Below are 18,079 nucleotides of genomic sequence, written 5' to 3' on the forward strand. Positions count from 1 at the left end.
ACAGCATGTAGTGCTATTTTTTCTTTTGTAAGTCTGAACTATAAAAATTGTGCATGCTTTTTTTAACTCTCCATACTGTGAACCATTTCTGCCTTTTCTAAATCTTTCCAAACTGTACATTTAATTGTAAGTATCTACAAAAAGATATGGTCACTGCCTTCTGCAGGGCAAAGATAAGACACGTTTTGCAACCATGTGAACTCTGCTTAGCCCTAGCATTATGCACAAATTTCTAAATGTAAACTCAATTATGAATCCAGTACTGCTATCATAGCTTGAATATATATTTCATATAAAGTATTAGCAATTAACTTATCTCCTAATTTATGATATACCAGTATCAAATATTCAGATACAGTTACAATTACCTTAAATTAACCTTCAAAATCTCAAATAATTTCCTATTCATCATGCTGTTCTGCATACATTAGCTGTGTTAAGATGACCAACTCATAGCTGATTTAGTTTTAAAGCATGCAAAAAAGTAGTGACAGTTTTAGTTAGTAACTGTAACTGAAGGTTTGTTGAAAAGACATCTATTTTGTAGCTAAAAAACCCGCTACCATTAATACTTCCTAGAGGCATGGTGGTGATGCACTGGGTTCCCACTGCAGCGAAAGATCCAATCATAAAAATAAATATTCAGACAAGAAGCTGTTCTGAGAGAAAGGGTTCCAATTCTTTATCTTTACAGTGCACAGCACTATGGGTTGATGGACTTATGTTTGTCTAGTCAATTTCTTCCAAGAGGTCAAGAGGCAACATCTAGACAGAAAGGAAGAAAGCACGATGCCAGGATAACATTTTCCTATGTTTGGAATTTCTGACGGAAGAGCTAAGAACAGAGAAATGTTAGCAAATCAAAAAAATACACAAATAGGAACTGGGGGCTAATAGCATTGATATTCATATAAATTAGGAAATTTCTTCCCTCCATCCTATGTAGTGCTCAAAAACAAAAGAAAATTATGATCAGGCCCAACCTCTATATTGTGGTAAGGATACTGAGGCTTAAATTTTGGCCTAATATTGATATACAAGTGTGAGATTACTTAGCCAAACTACCCCAAAACTACACATCTAAATGAAAACCACACGCTACAGAGAGATGTTTGATTATGTACTTAAAATACAGATGTATTGAAATGTTTGAATTTCAGAAATCGGGAGGTGTCAAAGATTACATTTCTTCACATTTTAAAAAGCTGCATATTTACCAGTCTCAGTACTGCTGCCTACAAATTACTTTTTGGAATCGCTAAGCGAAAGACTATGCCTCTAACCAACATGATTAATGGCTACTTGTAGACATGAAAAAACCCCAAAACAAAAAACCTTATGCTTTGCCAGAAGCAGCAGCGTAATATTTCAACCCAGCTCTTAAGCGTCTGTATAGAGAGGGTCCTTCAGCAGGGCTTTTATCTAAAGTTGATTCAATCAGCTGTATAAAAGTGGCAAAAAAAGCCCCACCAAAGCACCCAATCTATACACACATTGCAGAGCCAGGTTGAACTAATGCACTGCCTCTTGTGGGTATTATGCTGGGCTCACTGCAGGAGTGCACCAAGTTTGAAGTAAAGCACCATTTTGGGCGGTTTTTCCACATCTACAATGATTTCTCTACCACTCAGGCTGCTCATTGTAGCAAAGAATTCCCAATCACTATGTGATAAATGTCTCACTCAGAAGAAGATTAAGACAATGTCGTTTTCTAATAGTCCTAACTTACTAAAGTTTTGCCCATGCAGGGAAATTTGAGCATAATAAATTAGGGTGCAAATTTACAATGCGCTAGCTACTCAACCGCAATGTCCTCATGTACAGACTTTCAGTTCCCACTTCAGAAGTGGAGCAACTATTTTGCATTTGTCCTTAAGGTGGTTCGTGTGGGGTAGCCACTGCATGGTAAATCTGCACCCTAACTTAATGTGTACTAGCTTGCTTGTGCAAAAAAATCCTCAGTTACATTTATACTGATGTTTCAAATGTATAGATAGGATAGAATTTCCCTTAAGAGACTACAATCTTTTTTATTATTCTTATGTTTTATTCCAATTTTATTAATGTAGCATTTATTGATATTTGTTTTCCCATCTGAAAATTAGTAGTCATTTACTTAGATGGTCAAATAATTGGTTATGAGAGATTATAACTTGCCTCTTTAAACCGAAAGAAGCATACATAGCTAGGATGGTCAGAAAGCTATTACCACTTAATAGCTAACTTACAGGCTATTTGAAAAATATTACCGATCTCAGTTAAGTTCCTGGAAGATCATTGATGACAACAGAAATACACACAAGCTCAGCTGAGGCCAAGAGTTCAAGGGGCTAAGCCAGGGGTGGGCAAAATACAGTCCATGGGCTGTATGTGGCCCACGGCAGCCCCCACAGCACTCCACATGTGACCATGTCCTAACTGCTTGCACCAGGGCAGCCTGCGCCCGGGCTCCTGCTAGCACCCACCAACCCGGGCCTCAGCCAGTGCGCAGCTTCTGCCGGGGCTGTTCCCAGTGTAGCTTCAGCCAGGTGCTGCTCTGCGCCCCCCACCTCCAGCAGCGACTCCTGCTTTTGATCTTGTCCCTGCCACGTCATGCTGGGCAAGCAGTTTTAGCCAGGTGGCTGATACCCCAGCACCTGATGCTCTAGCTTCAGCTCCCAGCCACTTTTTGGTGGAAGGCAGCCAGGAGCTGGAGCCCCACCTGCCTGTCAGGAGCACAGTGGGGCAGAAGCAAGAGGAGGAGCTGCTGCTGGAGGCAGGGAACACAGAGCAGCACCCGGCTGGCTGCAGCTGCACCAGGAACAGCCCACCAGAAGCTGCTCTGGCTGCTGCCCCTGCTGCACCATACTGCTCTGAGGCAGCTTCAGCTGGGTCCTCCTGCCTCAGTGCTGGGGCTCAGGCTTCAGCTCCCAGCTGCCCTCCCAGAACCTGGGCATGGTGCAGACCCCCATGTGCTGGGGCAGGAGCAGGAGCAGGTTCCAGTGGGCTGTTCCCAGGGTGGCTGCAGCCAGCTGGATAAGAGCCATGCTACTCTGCACCCTCACCTCTAGCAGCAGCTTGTCCTCTCACTCTTGCTACACCGCGCCACATTACTGGGGCTCTGGCTCCAGATCCCAGAACTGGAAGCAGGGGGAGCAGAGTGGCACCTGGCTAGATTGCAGGCACCAGCAGAAGTGCAGAGCAGGCTGCCCCAGTGTGAGAGCGCAGGCTCTACCCCATGTGGAGTGCCATAGACTACAACGCCCACTGCAGCTCTGCTGCATGTGCCCCCTACTCTTCCCCCGCCCACCCACAGCAGGCTCCCTGGATCTAGCATGCAGGCAGACCCCTTCCACACATACACGTGCCCCCTCCATCCCACACCCCAGAGAGCAGGGGCATGTGATCCCAGCCTCTACTGCCCCTCTCACTTCACTCCTGAACACTGCTCTCTGCTGCCCACAGCCCCACTGGGAGTTTTGGCGAGTTGCTGGGGTGGGGCAGTGGTGGTGGCATTGACCCAGCCCATGATAGCTAATCAAAGTTCCCTATGTGGCCCATGGGCCCAAATAATTGCCCACCCCTGGGCTAAGCTATTTTCTCATTCTGGAAACTAATGCTAATCAAGTACCACATGTCATTCTTAACCCAGATCTTTTATTCACCCCAATTATTAGAAACATATAACTTGAAGGCCCTTTTGCCTGCAACATCTTACTTTGCCTCCACCTGCACCCAATTATATTTCAACTGCTCCTCTGCTGAAAGTATCTGTGCTTTTATTTCTGCTTACTTTCACTCTTTCCCAAACTTCACATATCAAATCTGGTCTAGTAACTCGTTTTTAAGCCAGGATTATCACTACAATAATGTCCATGAAAGGGGGTGAACATTCAAATACTTAGGTTTATAATGGCTCCAGGGCATGCACCAGCTGCCTCTTCAAGTGCAAAAACTCCAGTCTGGCACTGGCCAAGTGACTTTGGCAGCATGTTAGCAAGAAGGGGGGGGGAGGATTGGCTGCACCTGCGCCATGGCCAGGAAGCTGGGAGATGCACCAGTGCCACTTTTCCCACCTCCCCACTCTCTGGCTGGGGCACAAGCAGAGCTTCTAAACTAGTTTTGCCAGGGCTGGGCACTGGGAACTGTGCCTATGCTACTGCCACCATGTCTCACTAGGGCCCCCCATTCTCCAGCTACAGTGCAGCTGCAGCTTACAGCTGATGGGGCTGAGCAGCTGGAAGCTAGGTTTGCAATGCTGCCACTTCTCCCTCCCCATCCTCCCCTCCACCCCTGTTGTAGCCTAGGCCTAACTAGAAGCTACCCAGCCCAGGCCCAATTCCCCAGTGGCTGGAAGCTACATTCACACTGCACCCAGGAAGCAGGGGGGTGATGTGGGCCTGACCCCAGCACAGATCCAGCCCTAACAGAGTCAGAGGCAAAGTCTTTCAGCACTGTGGGACAGATAGCTCCGTGGGCTGGATCCCAGGCTGTATGTTGCTGATCCCTGCTCTAGGGAAACTTTTACCTGCATAAAACAATACAGACAAATAAGCATATCATCAAAAAGCAGAGAAAATATCATAAGCATAAATCTTAAAGTTACCAAATTACTCATTGTATTTTTGCACACAAGTGAGACAATCTTTTAAAAGTAGAATGAAAATGGTCTGATCTTCAAAAAAAATATAGTGCTCAACACAGAAGCTTTTCATCTCACTTAATTTGGTACTGTTTATATACTGTGTCTAAAATCACATTAGAAATAGCTAATCATGGAGAAACAAGCAATACTTAATGGGATCTTCCTCCTGAAGTGAATAATGCCTAAGCAAACACAAAGGCACTTACATAAAGATTTAAAAATAAAATGAAAAACCCACAGAAATTCCTAAATGCAGGGATATTTTTTAAAATTTATACTTTATTTTAGCAGCAGCATAGTTTTAGAAATAAGAAATTCTTTCTATCATACATAATTTGAAAATAACAGACTATGGAATCAGAAGATCATTAATAATAACCAACAACCAATCCCCTAATCCAAATTGTAGGACAACAGTGTCTAGATAATGAATAAATCCAGGTATTTCTATTTCTTTAGTTATTTTACTGTTCTTTAGTACTGACAGAGATTCAGTAAAAACAAAAAATTAAAAGAAAGAGAAGGTAATTAAGTTACCAAGAAGCACGCAGATTTTAGCTGTGATAAAGTTTGTTTGTTTGTTTATTATCAGATTTACTATAGCCTGCAAGTATTGCACCTGGCTTTCTTCAATCATCCCCAGGAAGAAATGCCAAGAGGAAAAAGAATGTAAAGATCAAGAAATAATAAGCCTACACCTGGAAATACACATGACATCAGAACGGTGAAGCAGGTTTCTTCTTTTACAAAAATATTACTTATACAAATAGGTTTTTTATAAGAACTTTTTGCATATAAATCTCCCAAACAAGTACAATTTTTCCCTGAATTAATTTGAGGGAAATTAACCTCCTAATGTTAATACTAATGTAGTGTTTTAAATTACTTTTTGAGATTTTGTCCTAAAATACTTTACATCTAACTTGCAAATATCCTGCTGCTGCACTACGTATTAATTTTCTATACAGGTACAAACAAGCATAGTACCTAGGACTGTTGCACTTCAGCAACCTTAAAAATAAACAACTACCATAAAAATGTAACAGTACACACACACACACACACATGCACGCACCGGGGGGAGGGAGAGAAGGCAGGAGAGGGGGGGAAATGTATACACATAAATGTATGCTATAAATTTAGTAGATAATCTAGAAGAAAAGCTGAAGGTCACCACACACCACATTTTAATTTTACAACCTCATCTGCAAGGAATCCCACAGCACCTATCCACACATATTAATTTCTCTAACAGTGAACATCTTTTATAACATATCAATAAAGGCAACAGCTCTCATATGAAAAACAAATTGATTAATATAATCAACTCTAACTTGTTCTCCAAGACAATTTTATTCCAGACAAACTAGGACTAAGATTAAAAAATGGCATCAAACTATCTCCCTTTAAAAAAAAATTACAAATATATTTTTGGGGATCAGAAACTGACCTGTGCCTAACTCCAACTTTTTATTTAAAAAAAAAGATTGATATATTTGTCATCAGCCACTTTAACTTGTCTCTATGTATTTCTCTTTTTATTTTGCAAATCATGCAGAGATGTGAATGTGGTAACGTAGCTAGTGAAATCTCCACAAACTGGGAGGAAAATAAGAGAATGGAATAAAATCATGAAGTGGCCTCAAGAAATAAAATGAAAGAATATCTTTCACAAAACAGACCAGAAATAAAATGAAAGAATATCTTTCACAAAACAGACCATTAAAGCATCTCCTGGGGCAATATTAAAGTAGATCTGAAAGTAATTCAATTGTTCTGAATTTTAAAAAAAAAGTTGACAAGATGACTCAGAAAATATCTATTTCTACACTAAAGAAAATGTGTAGCTATACCTCAAAGTTACCATTTACAAAGTACAAATCAGAAGACATACCATCATATCAGAGTCAGAGACCTTGACCTAAAGGTGCCCTACAGTCACATAAAACTAAGAGATGATAATAAGTTGCCAACCCGGTAGTTATCATGACATTTATCATAAAATTTAATAGGAATCAAATTCTTTCTGCCAATTAAGGTAATCAATCACAGGTTATAAAAACATTGCAAACCAAAAACACTATCACAATGAGAAAACAGACCATGTTTGATGTCAAGTCCAAGAGTTCCTTTAATGCAAAAAATAGAACTAAAGGAACAATTTTCATTCATAAGCCCAAGGCTGTTTATAAACACACAATTTCACATATATATGAAAGGTTGGGGGGAGGAAGGAAATGCAGGTGATATGTATAATTTCTACCTACCTATATATAGATACACACACATATGTGTATATATATATACACATATATATATATCCACACACACCAATTTTATATACATACACACACACACACACACACACACACACACACACACACACACACACACACACACACACACACACACACACACACACACACACATATATATATATACAAGGGCACTGGAGGCAGGCAGCTGCTTCGGCTCAGGCTCCTACCTAGGGCCGGGGCTGTAGCTTCAACTGCTGCCTGCCCCCCACCATTTGCCCATGAACTCCATCATCTACCCCCTACAGTCTTCCTCTCATCTCCCCCCAAACAAAGCCTCTGCTTCCTTGCCTATACCCCTCCTTCCCCTCCTTATTTTTGCTCCATGCCAGCAGACTCCACACGCACTGCAGCTGGATACACTGAGCAAGCCCACATGGCTGCTACAAGGAACGGGCTGGGCTCAGGCCATGCTCTGTGCCACAGGCTAGAACAGGGATGGAGCAGTCAGTATGAAGCATGTCAGTATGAAGCAAAGAGGGCAGCAGAGACTGGGAGGGGAGATGGGGGAAAAGGAGGCGGAGGAAGGTATAAGAGGCATGGGGAAAGGGGAACAGAAGCTGGGGAAGCGTCAGAAGGGGGAGCAGAGGGGGAAAATGCAGCCCCAGGTTGTGGGGGGGGGCTGGCAGGGGACAGGCACCTGCACCCCCACTGCCTGCTACTATGCAGCAGTGGAGGGGACAAATTTAAGTCCTATACATAGAATTAATGAATTAAGCTCTACACATGGAAAATTATAACATATTTATACATTTTCAATGTACAGAATCTAACTATTAGGGGGGTCATCTTAAATTCATCGTTGTCTTAAATTTGAGTAAATCTGGTGTGGAAAAAATGTCTATTTCAATCAAATTACTTTATAACTTTTGAAGGTAATAGTTCAGTCTTACTGATATTTTAGCAAAAACACTTTCACATTTGGATCATAACAGGCTTCCTTTCCATACCTGGCTATTGAAAAAACAGGATTATATGCTCTCAAGTGATGCTGAAATGCACATCTAAGCATCTAGTTATTACTAAACTGTGTTTCATGCAATTATCAATTTAACTTTAGTTGCTTAACAGAAGTATTATTTAATTAGACATTAACTTCTGACACCTTAAACACCTTGGGATTTCTACACGGTTGTTCATTACATACCTATTGAATATAATACATTTTTTATTTATATATACCTTTTCCCATAAGCATGCAAGGGCAGTTCTGTGTCCTGGGCAGCAGTGACTGATACACTGCTGGTAGTGGTGGTGTGGCCAGCTACCAGTTACAGCAGTGGCTGTTTCAGTACCTCCCTCTTTCCCCCTCCATCCCACAAAAGGTGGTGCCTGGCATATTACATCATTTTTAAATGGATCAAATACAGTTACACAAAATCTTAAACAATTCTCCCAGATAACATGGCCTCTTTCTTACTATCAGATGTACAGAGAGCCTCACTGACTTCAGTGCATCTTTACTTGACCACAAAAAACCACCCTGCCAGATACAATTACAGTCAGAGGCAATATGCAGCATACTCTATTTACCAATATAAAGATATTTTTTCTTTAAAGAGTAAAAGACCATTTTTTATTCTTTTAATCCAATTAAGGAAACATTTCCAAACCAATATGCCGATGAAAGGATTGGTTGCAATATTATTTTCTTGGAAAGTATGAAATAGATATTAAAATTCAAAGATGTCAATGGTTTGACAGAACCCTGGAGCTGCCTGTCAAACCTGCATGTTACAAGGATAGCAGCTGACTCTAATAACACTGATAACTAAATGGGATTAACCATTGGGAATCTAGCAGCAGAGAGCTCTTTTGAGAGCAGGAAGCCTAAATATTTAGGCCTCTGAAATGTTTTTGCTCTTTGAAAGATATTACACCCATTAATAACTGATCAGTTAACAATCTGTACTAGTTCAACTAATGAAAAATGTTGATCATGCAAATAAGTCATTTTCAAATTTAAATGAAATATGGTCCTAATAAAATATTTGGATAATCTTAGAACAATGATTTAATATAATTAGTTGCAGTATTTTACCTGTGTGCCTGTGCTGTTCAAACCCATTACTTTACAGAAGCTGGCATAAACATTATATCTGACTCCATTTGAAAAGTCAACGAGCAACTGTACATACTCTGTATGCTGTACATACCTCCATACTGCTATTCATATACAGATAACATTTTTATCAAAATAAAGCTTAGCTTAACATAATATCCTTTATAGGGAAAATGTATTTTTTCCTTTATGATGGGCAATGGCAGAGTGGTTGTGATCATGCAAGAAACGTAAATATATATACATACTCCTATTTTTTTCTTCAGGGTCTAACCAAAAAGCTCCACCAAAATCACAATTTAGGTTTCTATAGTCACGTTAGAACGATGTTATAGCTGTGATGGTTCAGGAATTATGCGAGAGGAAAGGATTTTTGGGGGCAGTATCTTTTATTGGACCAACTGTATAGCTGGGATAAAGTTAGACACTCTTTCAAATGCAAAGTATTCTGCTTCAGGTCCCTGTCTAACTTTTTCAGATCCTGAAGAATGCTTTGCATTTGAAAGCTTGTCTAACTTTATCTCAAGTATACAGATGGTCCAATAAAATATATCACCCAAAAAAATCCTTGGCTCTTTGGTTTATTTAGTGTAATTCCATGAATATGCCAAAGGTTGTACCAGCTTAACCTGCAAATCACCACTGACAAATGACTATATAGACGCATCTATACTCCACAACCGTGCTTCCCACATATTCCAAATGATATGTGCTTATTTTAAAAGAGAACCAAGACAGATCAGAGAATCAAAAGAATTCTTCCTGGTTCACATAACTAAGATGACCATTAATTGGCTTTCAAAAGCTTGTTTACTTCCAAATGCTGCCCTAATTACACCTGAGCTGTTCCCCTGCAGGCACAGAAAAAAAGATAAAACGTTGTGGGGGGAACTGCAGTTGATATGTACAATCTTTAGTTCTTCATGAGCGAAAAATCCAACAGCCTAAAGAATACAAATCAGATAAGATACAGTTTTAATCATCAAAATATATTTTAGGCAGGTTTTATTGCCCATCCTCCCAAAGAAACTACAACGGTTCAATCTTCACAGACAGTAATGAATCTTTTCCTCAACAGAGTCTAACACCAGCCATAAGAAGAAACATCCACTACATTTATAAAAAAAAATTAAATTCTTTAACTGTTTAATCATATACTCAAATTCCTTCAGATCACTCAAACGATGCTTTTGTACTATTTTCTTTCATTTTTTAAATCACAGCTCATCTGCCTTTTCATTTCTGGCAACTCTGAACACTAGAATTGGCAACTTCTTCTGTAAATATGATTACTATGCCACATTGTAATGTCATTGTTGTACAGCTTGGGAGCCTATGATATTATGCAAAGATATATTACCTCACATTCCTTTATCTAGCCTAGTATCTTTTTTTTTACCAAAGGCAGGCTGTCAGAGGTTAAATTCTTACTACACAGCATGCAACCAGAATTATAATTAAGGTGGCAGTGGCTGTCATTTTATTTTAAAGAAAAACAAAGGAACGACAAAAAAAATCTCCATAAATGTGAAAGAAGAGTGGTAAACATTAGGTTTCTTTACTTTCATAAGTTTAGTCGCCTCCCTTTCAAGAAACACCTCAACCAATTTCTATCTATAACAGCCTCTCAAGTTATACCCTTGATAACAAGGTACACACATACCTTTACATTTAGAAGTGATTACATATTTTTGCATAACGTGCTGGGAATGTGACCACAGCAGCAAAATGAGGAAGGGCATTGTTTTGCCGGTAAGATCATGGACGCAGACTAACAAATAGGGAAGTTAATTTCACGCTGTTGGAACTTAGCAAGTGCCTATTGCTAGTTCTCATTCCATAAGGGCTCTAGTTCTCTAGTAACAGTTCGTTACTGGAGTGGAAAGTAGACTTCAAGGAAAGGCTACTAAAAGAAAGTTGCTGGAACCCCTAAGAACTGGAACATTAGGAAAAACATTCTCCTTTATCACTTCCCTTATGTGAGGAAAGATCAGTTGGTTCCAAAAAATGGACGGATGGCAAGTCTTCCAAAAAAAAAAGCTGTAACAGTCAAGTTCACTGAACATTCACATCATGATAGGAACTGACCAATTATTCCATGATAACATTCCCAGCTGAGTTAATAAACTTGTGTCCTAATAAAAAGTGCACAAGAATACTGCCAAGAATACTAAGGCATTCATCTCACAGGTGACCACAAATTTTCTGTCCTAGTCTCTCTTTAGATTTCAGAGACTGAAATTGATAAGCAGCTTCTAAGGAAAAAAACCGCACACCTTGTATCTTAGGTTGCCTCCTGTATGCCTGGGACAATAAGTCATTTGTCTGTTGGGCAATACTCTCTCTCATTGAGCCAGGCAAGGAGAAAGAGATTAATAAATTCAAAACATAAATTATGGACATTTGTCACTTACAAAGGAGAGAGAGAAAGTCACAACAGCTACAGTAATCTAAAAATCACAGTATAAAAATGCATATAGTCAGCTGTAGTAAAAAGGTTCAGCTGTTTTCTTCTCTCTAAAACCTTAACTACAGGATGACAGGGTTTCTGAAGAACCACAGACCTGAGCAACTCCCTTTCGTGCTCCCTGACCAGAAAGCATACCGATGCAGGTCTGCCAGGGGACTTCATCTATCTCCATTGCCTGGAGCATTTCTAGTTGGAAGAGAATCCTGGCCAGTTCAGATGTACATCTCTGTCCATGGCTTACTGTACCAGACAGATGCATGCTCTAACATGTGCGACAGAGCAGGCTGTGGCCTGGTACAGTAAATTAGCTAGACAGACTCACCCACTGGTTACTTGCTTATCATCAACAGAATTAGTACTCATGCTGAATGAATCTTAGCTCAAAGTCAGATGTGTTTGGGATTCTTGGATCTTTACACTGCCAAGAATACTAAGGCATTCATCTCACAGGTGACCACAAATTTTCTGTCCTATTCTCTCTTCAGATTTCAGAGACTGAAATTGATAAGCAGCTTCTAAGGAAAAAATATCAAGAAAAGATTATTATTATGCTAAGGTAAATCACATTCTACCTTTTGATTAACTCTCTAGATTAAACAAAATGATTCTAGAAAAGACCTTAAAGCTCAAATTCCTTTCACAAAAGTATTTAAAAGGAATCAAAATTATATACGAAAAAATATCAGCTCTCTGGCTGAACCCTATGAATATCACTGTTAGCAAAGATCAGTGCATAGCGACGTTCTCACATCAGCATCCTCCTAAATGGTTTTCACTGGGTTCTGTCTTTCCTAAGATGCATCTTTCCATTCACCATTATTTATTGTGAGAAGTATGTCCCTGCTGTTGTACTTTTCTTCCCACTGTTCTAAATGTTCCTCCCATAAAAATACCGAAAGTGCAATTACTAGAAGAGCACTTCATAAAATAGCTCTCACAGCTAAAAAAGTACACCATTACTGAGACCTAACAGGAAAAAATTGAAGTAGAACACTGCACTTTATAGTCATTACATAAAAAGTAGTACAAAATGCCATCAGATATTACCAGATAAGTAAGTCAACTGATTACAAGAAATAAACGTCATAATTGCATAATAAAATGTCAGACATTAATACAGGCCAAGAGACCGATGGTAAATTTTTCCATTAGCACGTAAGTGACTTAAGAGCCCAAGTCTTATTTTCAAAAATGATGTGGCATTTAGAAACTTAATCCCAGTTACAATACTACATAGAATCCTAAGCACCTATATGATTTCTGAAAAATGGGACTTAAGACACTTCTCAAAATCTGACTTCCTCCCATAAAGGTGGGCATGTTATGAGAATCAGAATACTGATATACACATGGAGGAAAGTGGGAAAAGTATGTTTATAGCACCTAAACCTTGACAAGAATCTGAGGAAGGGGCAAAAGGAGATAAGGAGGAAGTGCGCTTTCCCAAAGGAAGGTTTTAAGCATAGCAAGACACCATCCAAATGTTAATACTCACATTGTTCCAATGAAGTGACCAAAATTCACAACGAGATTTGGCAATTGTAGATATCATTTAATACAAACTGTCCCTTATTAAAAATCGAGCTCTGAACTGAAGTTCTGGATTCCACCTTTATATGATGAACAGAGCCAAAACCCTGGATCCGAATACCTCTGGTGGTATTCAAATTCCAAACTTTCCTACTTCTTGGGTACATGGTAAAGGACAAAGTGGGTGGGAATTTTTTGAATTTTTTATTTTGTTTTGCTTTGTTTTCTTGCAAAATGACAAATTTGCTGAATCCGAAATGGTTCACTGCTGGTTTTGATGAACTTCCATTGAAACATAGGCATGGTCCCAGCACTGTTTCCCTCAGGCACACAGACCACCTCAGAGCTTTAGACACAAGGCCTCAGAGCCAAAGGTCCCAACTGGCTCTTAAGGCTTCTAAGCTAGTAGCCTGCCTGATACAGGCCTATTCATGCCTGCTTCCCACTCTAGTCAAGCAGACCAGGAAGACCTTCCGGAACTGTGTGGTGGTGGTGACAATTTGGGTCATCTATCCATTGTGGCACTTTTACACACAAGCCGAGCCCACTGCCATACTGAACCTGATGGCCTGTGCCATGCATTTACCCTGAAGGATGCCACACAGGACCATCTGCTTTGACACGATGGCAGTGGAGCACATGCCCCTGCACAGCACCCTTAAGGGCCACCTTTGTTGTCTATTAAGGATGCCAAAAAGGGTGCTGCAACCGGCAGTAAAGCACTGATGCGGAAGCATCACCTGGCTGAGCTGCAGCAGGAACACCAGGAGGTAAGGGTAAGAGCTTATGGGGATGTCTAGGAGGCTCTTGGTCCAGGGCATGACCTAAAAATGCACGCTGCCAGGGATGGGTGGCCTGGTGGGGCTCCTAGTGGTGTGGGAGCCCCCGGGAAACACCAGGCCAGTTACCACCCCAGTGAAAGATGGGAGGGGCACCTTAATAACCCCCGCCCCCACAACTTGGTGGGTACGAGGGCCAGGCACGGCTATGGCCACCTAAGCTCACAGGGCAGTAAAACCTTGGAGGCCCCTGGTTGGGGATAGTTGTGTGGCCCTGGAGAGGGAGGGCCGTGGTGAAGCCCGAGAGAGAGGGCAGTTGTGAAGTCCCTGACAGGGCAGGAATGTAAGTGGTCCCACACACAGTAGATGGGAGTAGACCTCAAGGGCTGTGCATGAGGGGGAGTAGGGAGGAATAGGGAGTAGGCCTGAAGGACAGTCCCAGGGGCATGCTGAGTAGGGCCAAACTGGGAGTCAGCCTAAAGGGCAGCCTAAGGGCCAGCCTGTGAGTAGTTGAGTGTGAGGATGATGAGAAGACCCCAGGGTAGGGCATGGTGTAGAGGCCCTAGAGTGGGCACAGTAGGAACCTTATGTGTGGGGAAGAGGCCAAGATATGTTCATGGATGTCTGAGGCCATAGTTTGGGCCAGAGGCCAAGTGGGGGGGGCTCAGCCAGTGAGTTAGGGGCAAGTCCTGACCCCAGTAAGTCCTCTGCCACAAGGAAGCTGAGTGTGAGTCAAAAGAAAGACCTACAGGTGGAGCACAATGACCTGCTGCTCCAGGCAGGGAGAGAGTCCCTGTGGGACCCAGAAGCACCAGCCGCGGTGTGAGGGAACGTTGTACGTGTGTGTGTGTCATCCGCAAGGCTTGGGATGCAATACAGGGGTGGTTGGAGCTGCATATACAGGCCCAGGAGAAAAGACCTGCCAAAGGCCAGCCTCCCGCCTAATTAAGTCACCAATTTTTTATTAAAAAACAAGGTGTGGCAGGCAAGAGAGGCTGGTAGTTATCCCAGAAACAGCTGGGCAGGCCAACTTCTAATTGGCCACAGGAAAGTCCCCTGATACAGTGGAGTTTTTAAATTTTAATTTAAGGAAACTTCTATTTTCTGTTTATTCTTTAGAGAAAACCTGGGCCTTTTTTATTGGAAATCTCAACAAACAAAATTACAAAAATGAAAAACCAATGCTAATTCAACCTGAGTGCTGAATCTATACATAAGTATAAAAGTAAGGCCTTGTACAGACATTCAGTTTTTCCTGGAAGAATCACTGCTCCCCCAGGAGAAACACAAGTGTACAGATGTTTAGACATTCTCCCAGAGTAAAAATGGCTGCTCCAAGACAAAAATAACTTGTGAACAACCAGGGTTAAATCACTCCCAGGAGAGTTTATGGGACAGCAATGTCCGTACATGCTGTAAGACTTAGCTGCTAATACCTTTTTGCTCCAGTTCTTTAACTTAATTCAGCCGCTAGAACTTTTGGGTGCCTATACACATGTTCTGATATGTTCTGATTAGAAGGCTCTACCACTTGAGTCTGCTTTCACGAGTTCTAACTGGAATGCTCCAGCATGCTGCAGCGTCTCATGTATTCCATGTCCCACATTTCAAAATGGTGGTGGGTGTGCTTTAACTAAAGCTCATCTAAACTTTAAAGTGCCCCCGCCACCATTTTGAAATGTGGGACACTGAATACACAAGACACTGCCGCATTTTAATTAGAGTGGCTCTGCAGAGCCACTCTAATTAAAATGCCCCTTCCCTCCACCCCAGATTACATGTATAGGCACCCTTTGAGCCTGAATTATAAGGTAGCAGAGAAAGGTCTCACATGGAGGTTTAGGCCTGTAGCTAACAGACAGTACAGCAAACAAGCTGCTGAAACATTTGAAATACCATTTTAGAAGTAGAGTACTAAAACAAAGGGTCTCACATAGCCGCATGAAAGTAAAGCTGAAGAACCTCCAATACTATTTACATTGGCAGGAAAAATTAGGTTTTTTAGCTACAAAGAAGCATGCATATGCACTTAGGTGTGCAAGAAGGCATTACTGCAGAACAGTGAATGGCTGTCTGTTTGCCTACAGTCATCATATCACCATCTATTAGTAGGGCCAAGTTCTAAAAATACACATAAGATTACCTCTATTCACTGAAAGAGCCTCAGTAAGATACTCAAATGATTGAAGTTATAATCGCTGTGCCTAAGACTTTAAGGTTCTTTATTCATAAACAGTTTTAGATACCTAAAATATTTTAAGTGTTCCAATTCATTCCAGTATTTCACAAACAAAAGTCATGAAAATATACCTTAAAAGTAGCATTGCTTACCTGATAAACATGGAATGCATTAGCAGCTTTTCCACGGAGAAAGACTGAAGGAATCCAAACATTTATAAGAGCGCGATTCGATCTAAAACAGAGAATGTTCAAATAAAGGGTAATCTTTTCAGATAAAAGTAGCAAAACTACAAAAGCAACTACCTCTGATGCTTTAAAAGTGTCCAAAGCAATCAATATCAGCCAACATTTTCTGAAACTTGAATATCACAATTCTGACACAACATTTTGCACCTACTATACCTAAGAGTACAGGTACACTTTAACTTAAAGAGCAGCAAGAAAAACAATTTCCTATATATTTTGTTTTCTTTGTGCATTTGACAACATTTTGATTATGCGGCAAAAGCACAGAAACTAACTTTACACAGTAAGTTTCCTCCTCTATGAAAAATGCCCCAACTAACCCTAAGTTTCAAACATTTAAATGGCATTCCGTGAGAAACCTGAGGTAATTTAAACTGATTCTGACCAAAAAAAATATAACTTTTAAAATCTTAAAAGTAAAACTCTGACTTGTTACACGTCTGTAGTAGGGTCGGTTCAGAAAATATGTGAGAAGTAATATTTTTTCAGTATTATTTTTTATTAGATCAGCTATATAATTAGAAGAGGTATAGGATAAGTTTTTGGGCACAAAGTGCCCTCTTTGAAGCCTAAAAGCTTGTCCACACCTCTCCCAACTTTGATGTTAGTCCCAAAAGACCCTCTTTTCCTTCTTTTGATACAAGTCGAACATTTTCGTCTGGCAAACTTATACCCTTAAAAAACCAAAAACAAAAATCTTCAGCAAATAAAGTAAAACATTAATTATAACAGTTATTCAGTTATTCAACAATAATATACAGTCTGGATATGTCAATCCATTTCAACCAACTTCATTAACAATAATTCAGAACATTGTTTAATACTTTTTCTGTTTGCACAGGAAGATATTCATTGGAATACAAAAATAAATCTCAAATGATTTTGTCCATTGCATTTTGTTTTGCTACATTTCATTATCAAAGTATTTGTATTATTGACAATAACAGATGTTTAGTGATTTATTTATTTTTTAGCTGAGATTATATGTTTATCGTGTTTTACCAAGGGAACAAACCTTAGAAACTGAATTTGATTTATAGCTATGCTAACAGATATGATCCCAAGTTTTTAAAAACAGAGGTGACACAAATTCAGAGCTTAACATTTGTTCTGAGTCTCATGGCTAGAGACTTACTAAATGTGTGGCAGAAATGGGCTGCACAGCAGCTCCTTTAATCTTGCAGATGCCCCCAGCCAGCCCACAGCCCCCACCACACTGATTGACAGAGGGAACGCCCCCTGCTCAATCCTGATCAGCAGGAAAGCAAAAACCATGGTTTTAAAATATGAACCATTTTTTCCTCTCACCACTCATTCCTGATTGGCAGGGAAACCGCAGTTTTAAATATGGCGCTGTTTTTGTCTTTTGCCTCTGATTGGCCAAGGAGCTCTTGCAGCCTCACCACTTGCTGCTGACCATCCAGGAGGCAAAAACAGCACCATATTTAAAACTGCAGTTTTTGTTTTCCGACCAATCAGGACCAAGCAGTGAGTGACAGGGTCCCTCTGCCAATCAGTAGCGGTGATGGGGGAGGCACACAAGGAAATCTGGAAGATTAAAGAAGCCTCCACACAGCCCATCTCTGCTGCAAGTTTAGTAGGTCTCAATTCATGGCACATGACTCTTTGTCTCTCCTCTTTCTTTCAAATTGTTTTAGCATCTGGGAATTCACAACGTAACTAGGGATCTACTCAAATCGTAATTTCACAACTTTTGGACTTTGCATGGAATCACCAGGGAAAAAACCCCCAACTGACTCCCAGTGGGAGCCAGCTGCAGCTGTAGCCCAGCTGCACAACCTATGGTGGGACGAAGAAGGGACAGTCAGCACAAAGGGGAGTGGCCAAGATGGCAGCCACCTCTCCACTCTC

General features: G+C 40.7%; 1 protein-coding gene across 2 annotated transcripts in view; it reads right to left on the reverse strand.

The window, feature by feature from the left end:
* The window catches only part of SNX29 (sorting nexin 29), a 453,573-nt gene that overhangs the window by 198,822 nt on the left and 236,672 nt on the right, over window positions 1-18,079 (reverse strand). For both annotated transcript variants that reach the window (XM_090023172.1, XM_090023173.1), the window contains one exon: window positions 16,112-16,193. In XM_090023172.1, the coding sequence (XP_089879298.1) occupies window positions 16,112-16,193 (82 nt within the window). The remainder of the gene's footprint in view (window positions 1-16,111; window positions 16,194-18,079) is intronic.

The sequence above is a fragment of the Crocodylus siamensis genome, chromosome 12, assembly GCF_052110815.1.
Source record: "Crocodylus siamensis isolate JL-2025a chromosome 12, ASM5211081v1, whole genome shotgun sequence".
NCBI lineage: Eukaryota > Metazoa > Chordata > Crocodylia > Crocodylidae > Crocodylus > Crocodylus siamensis.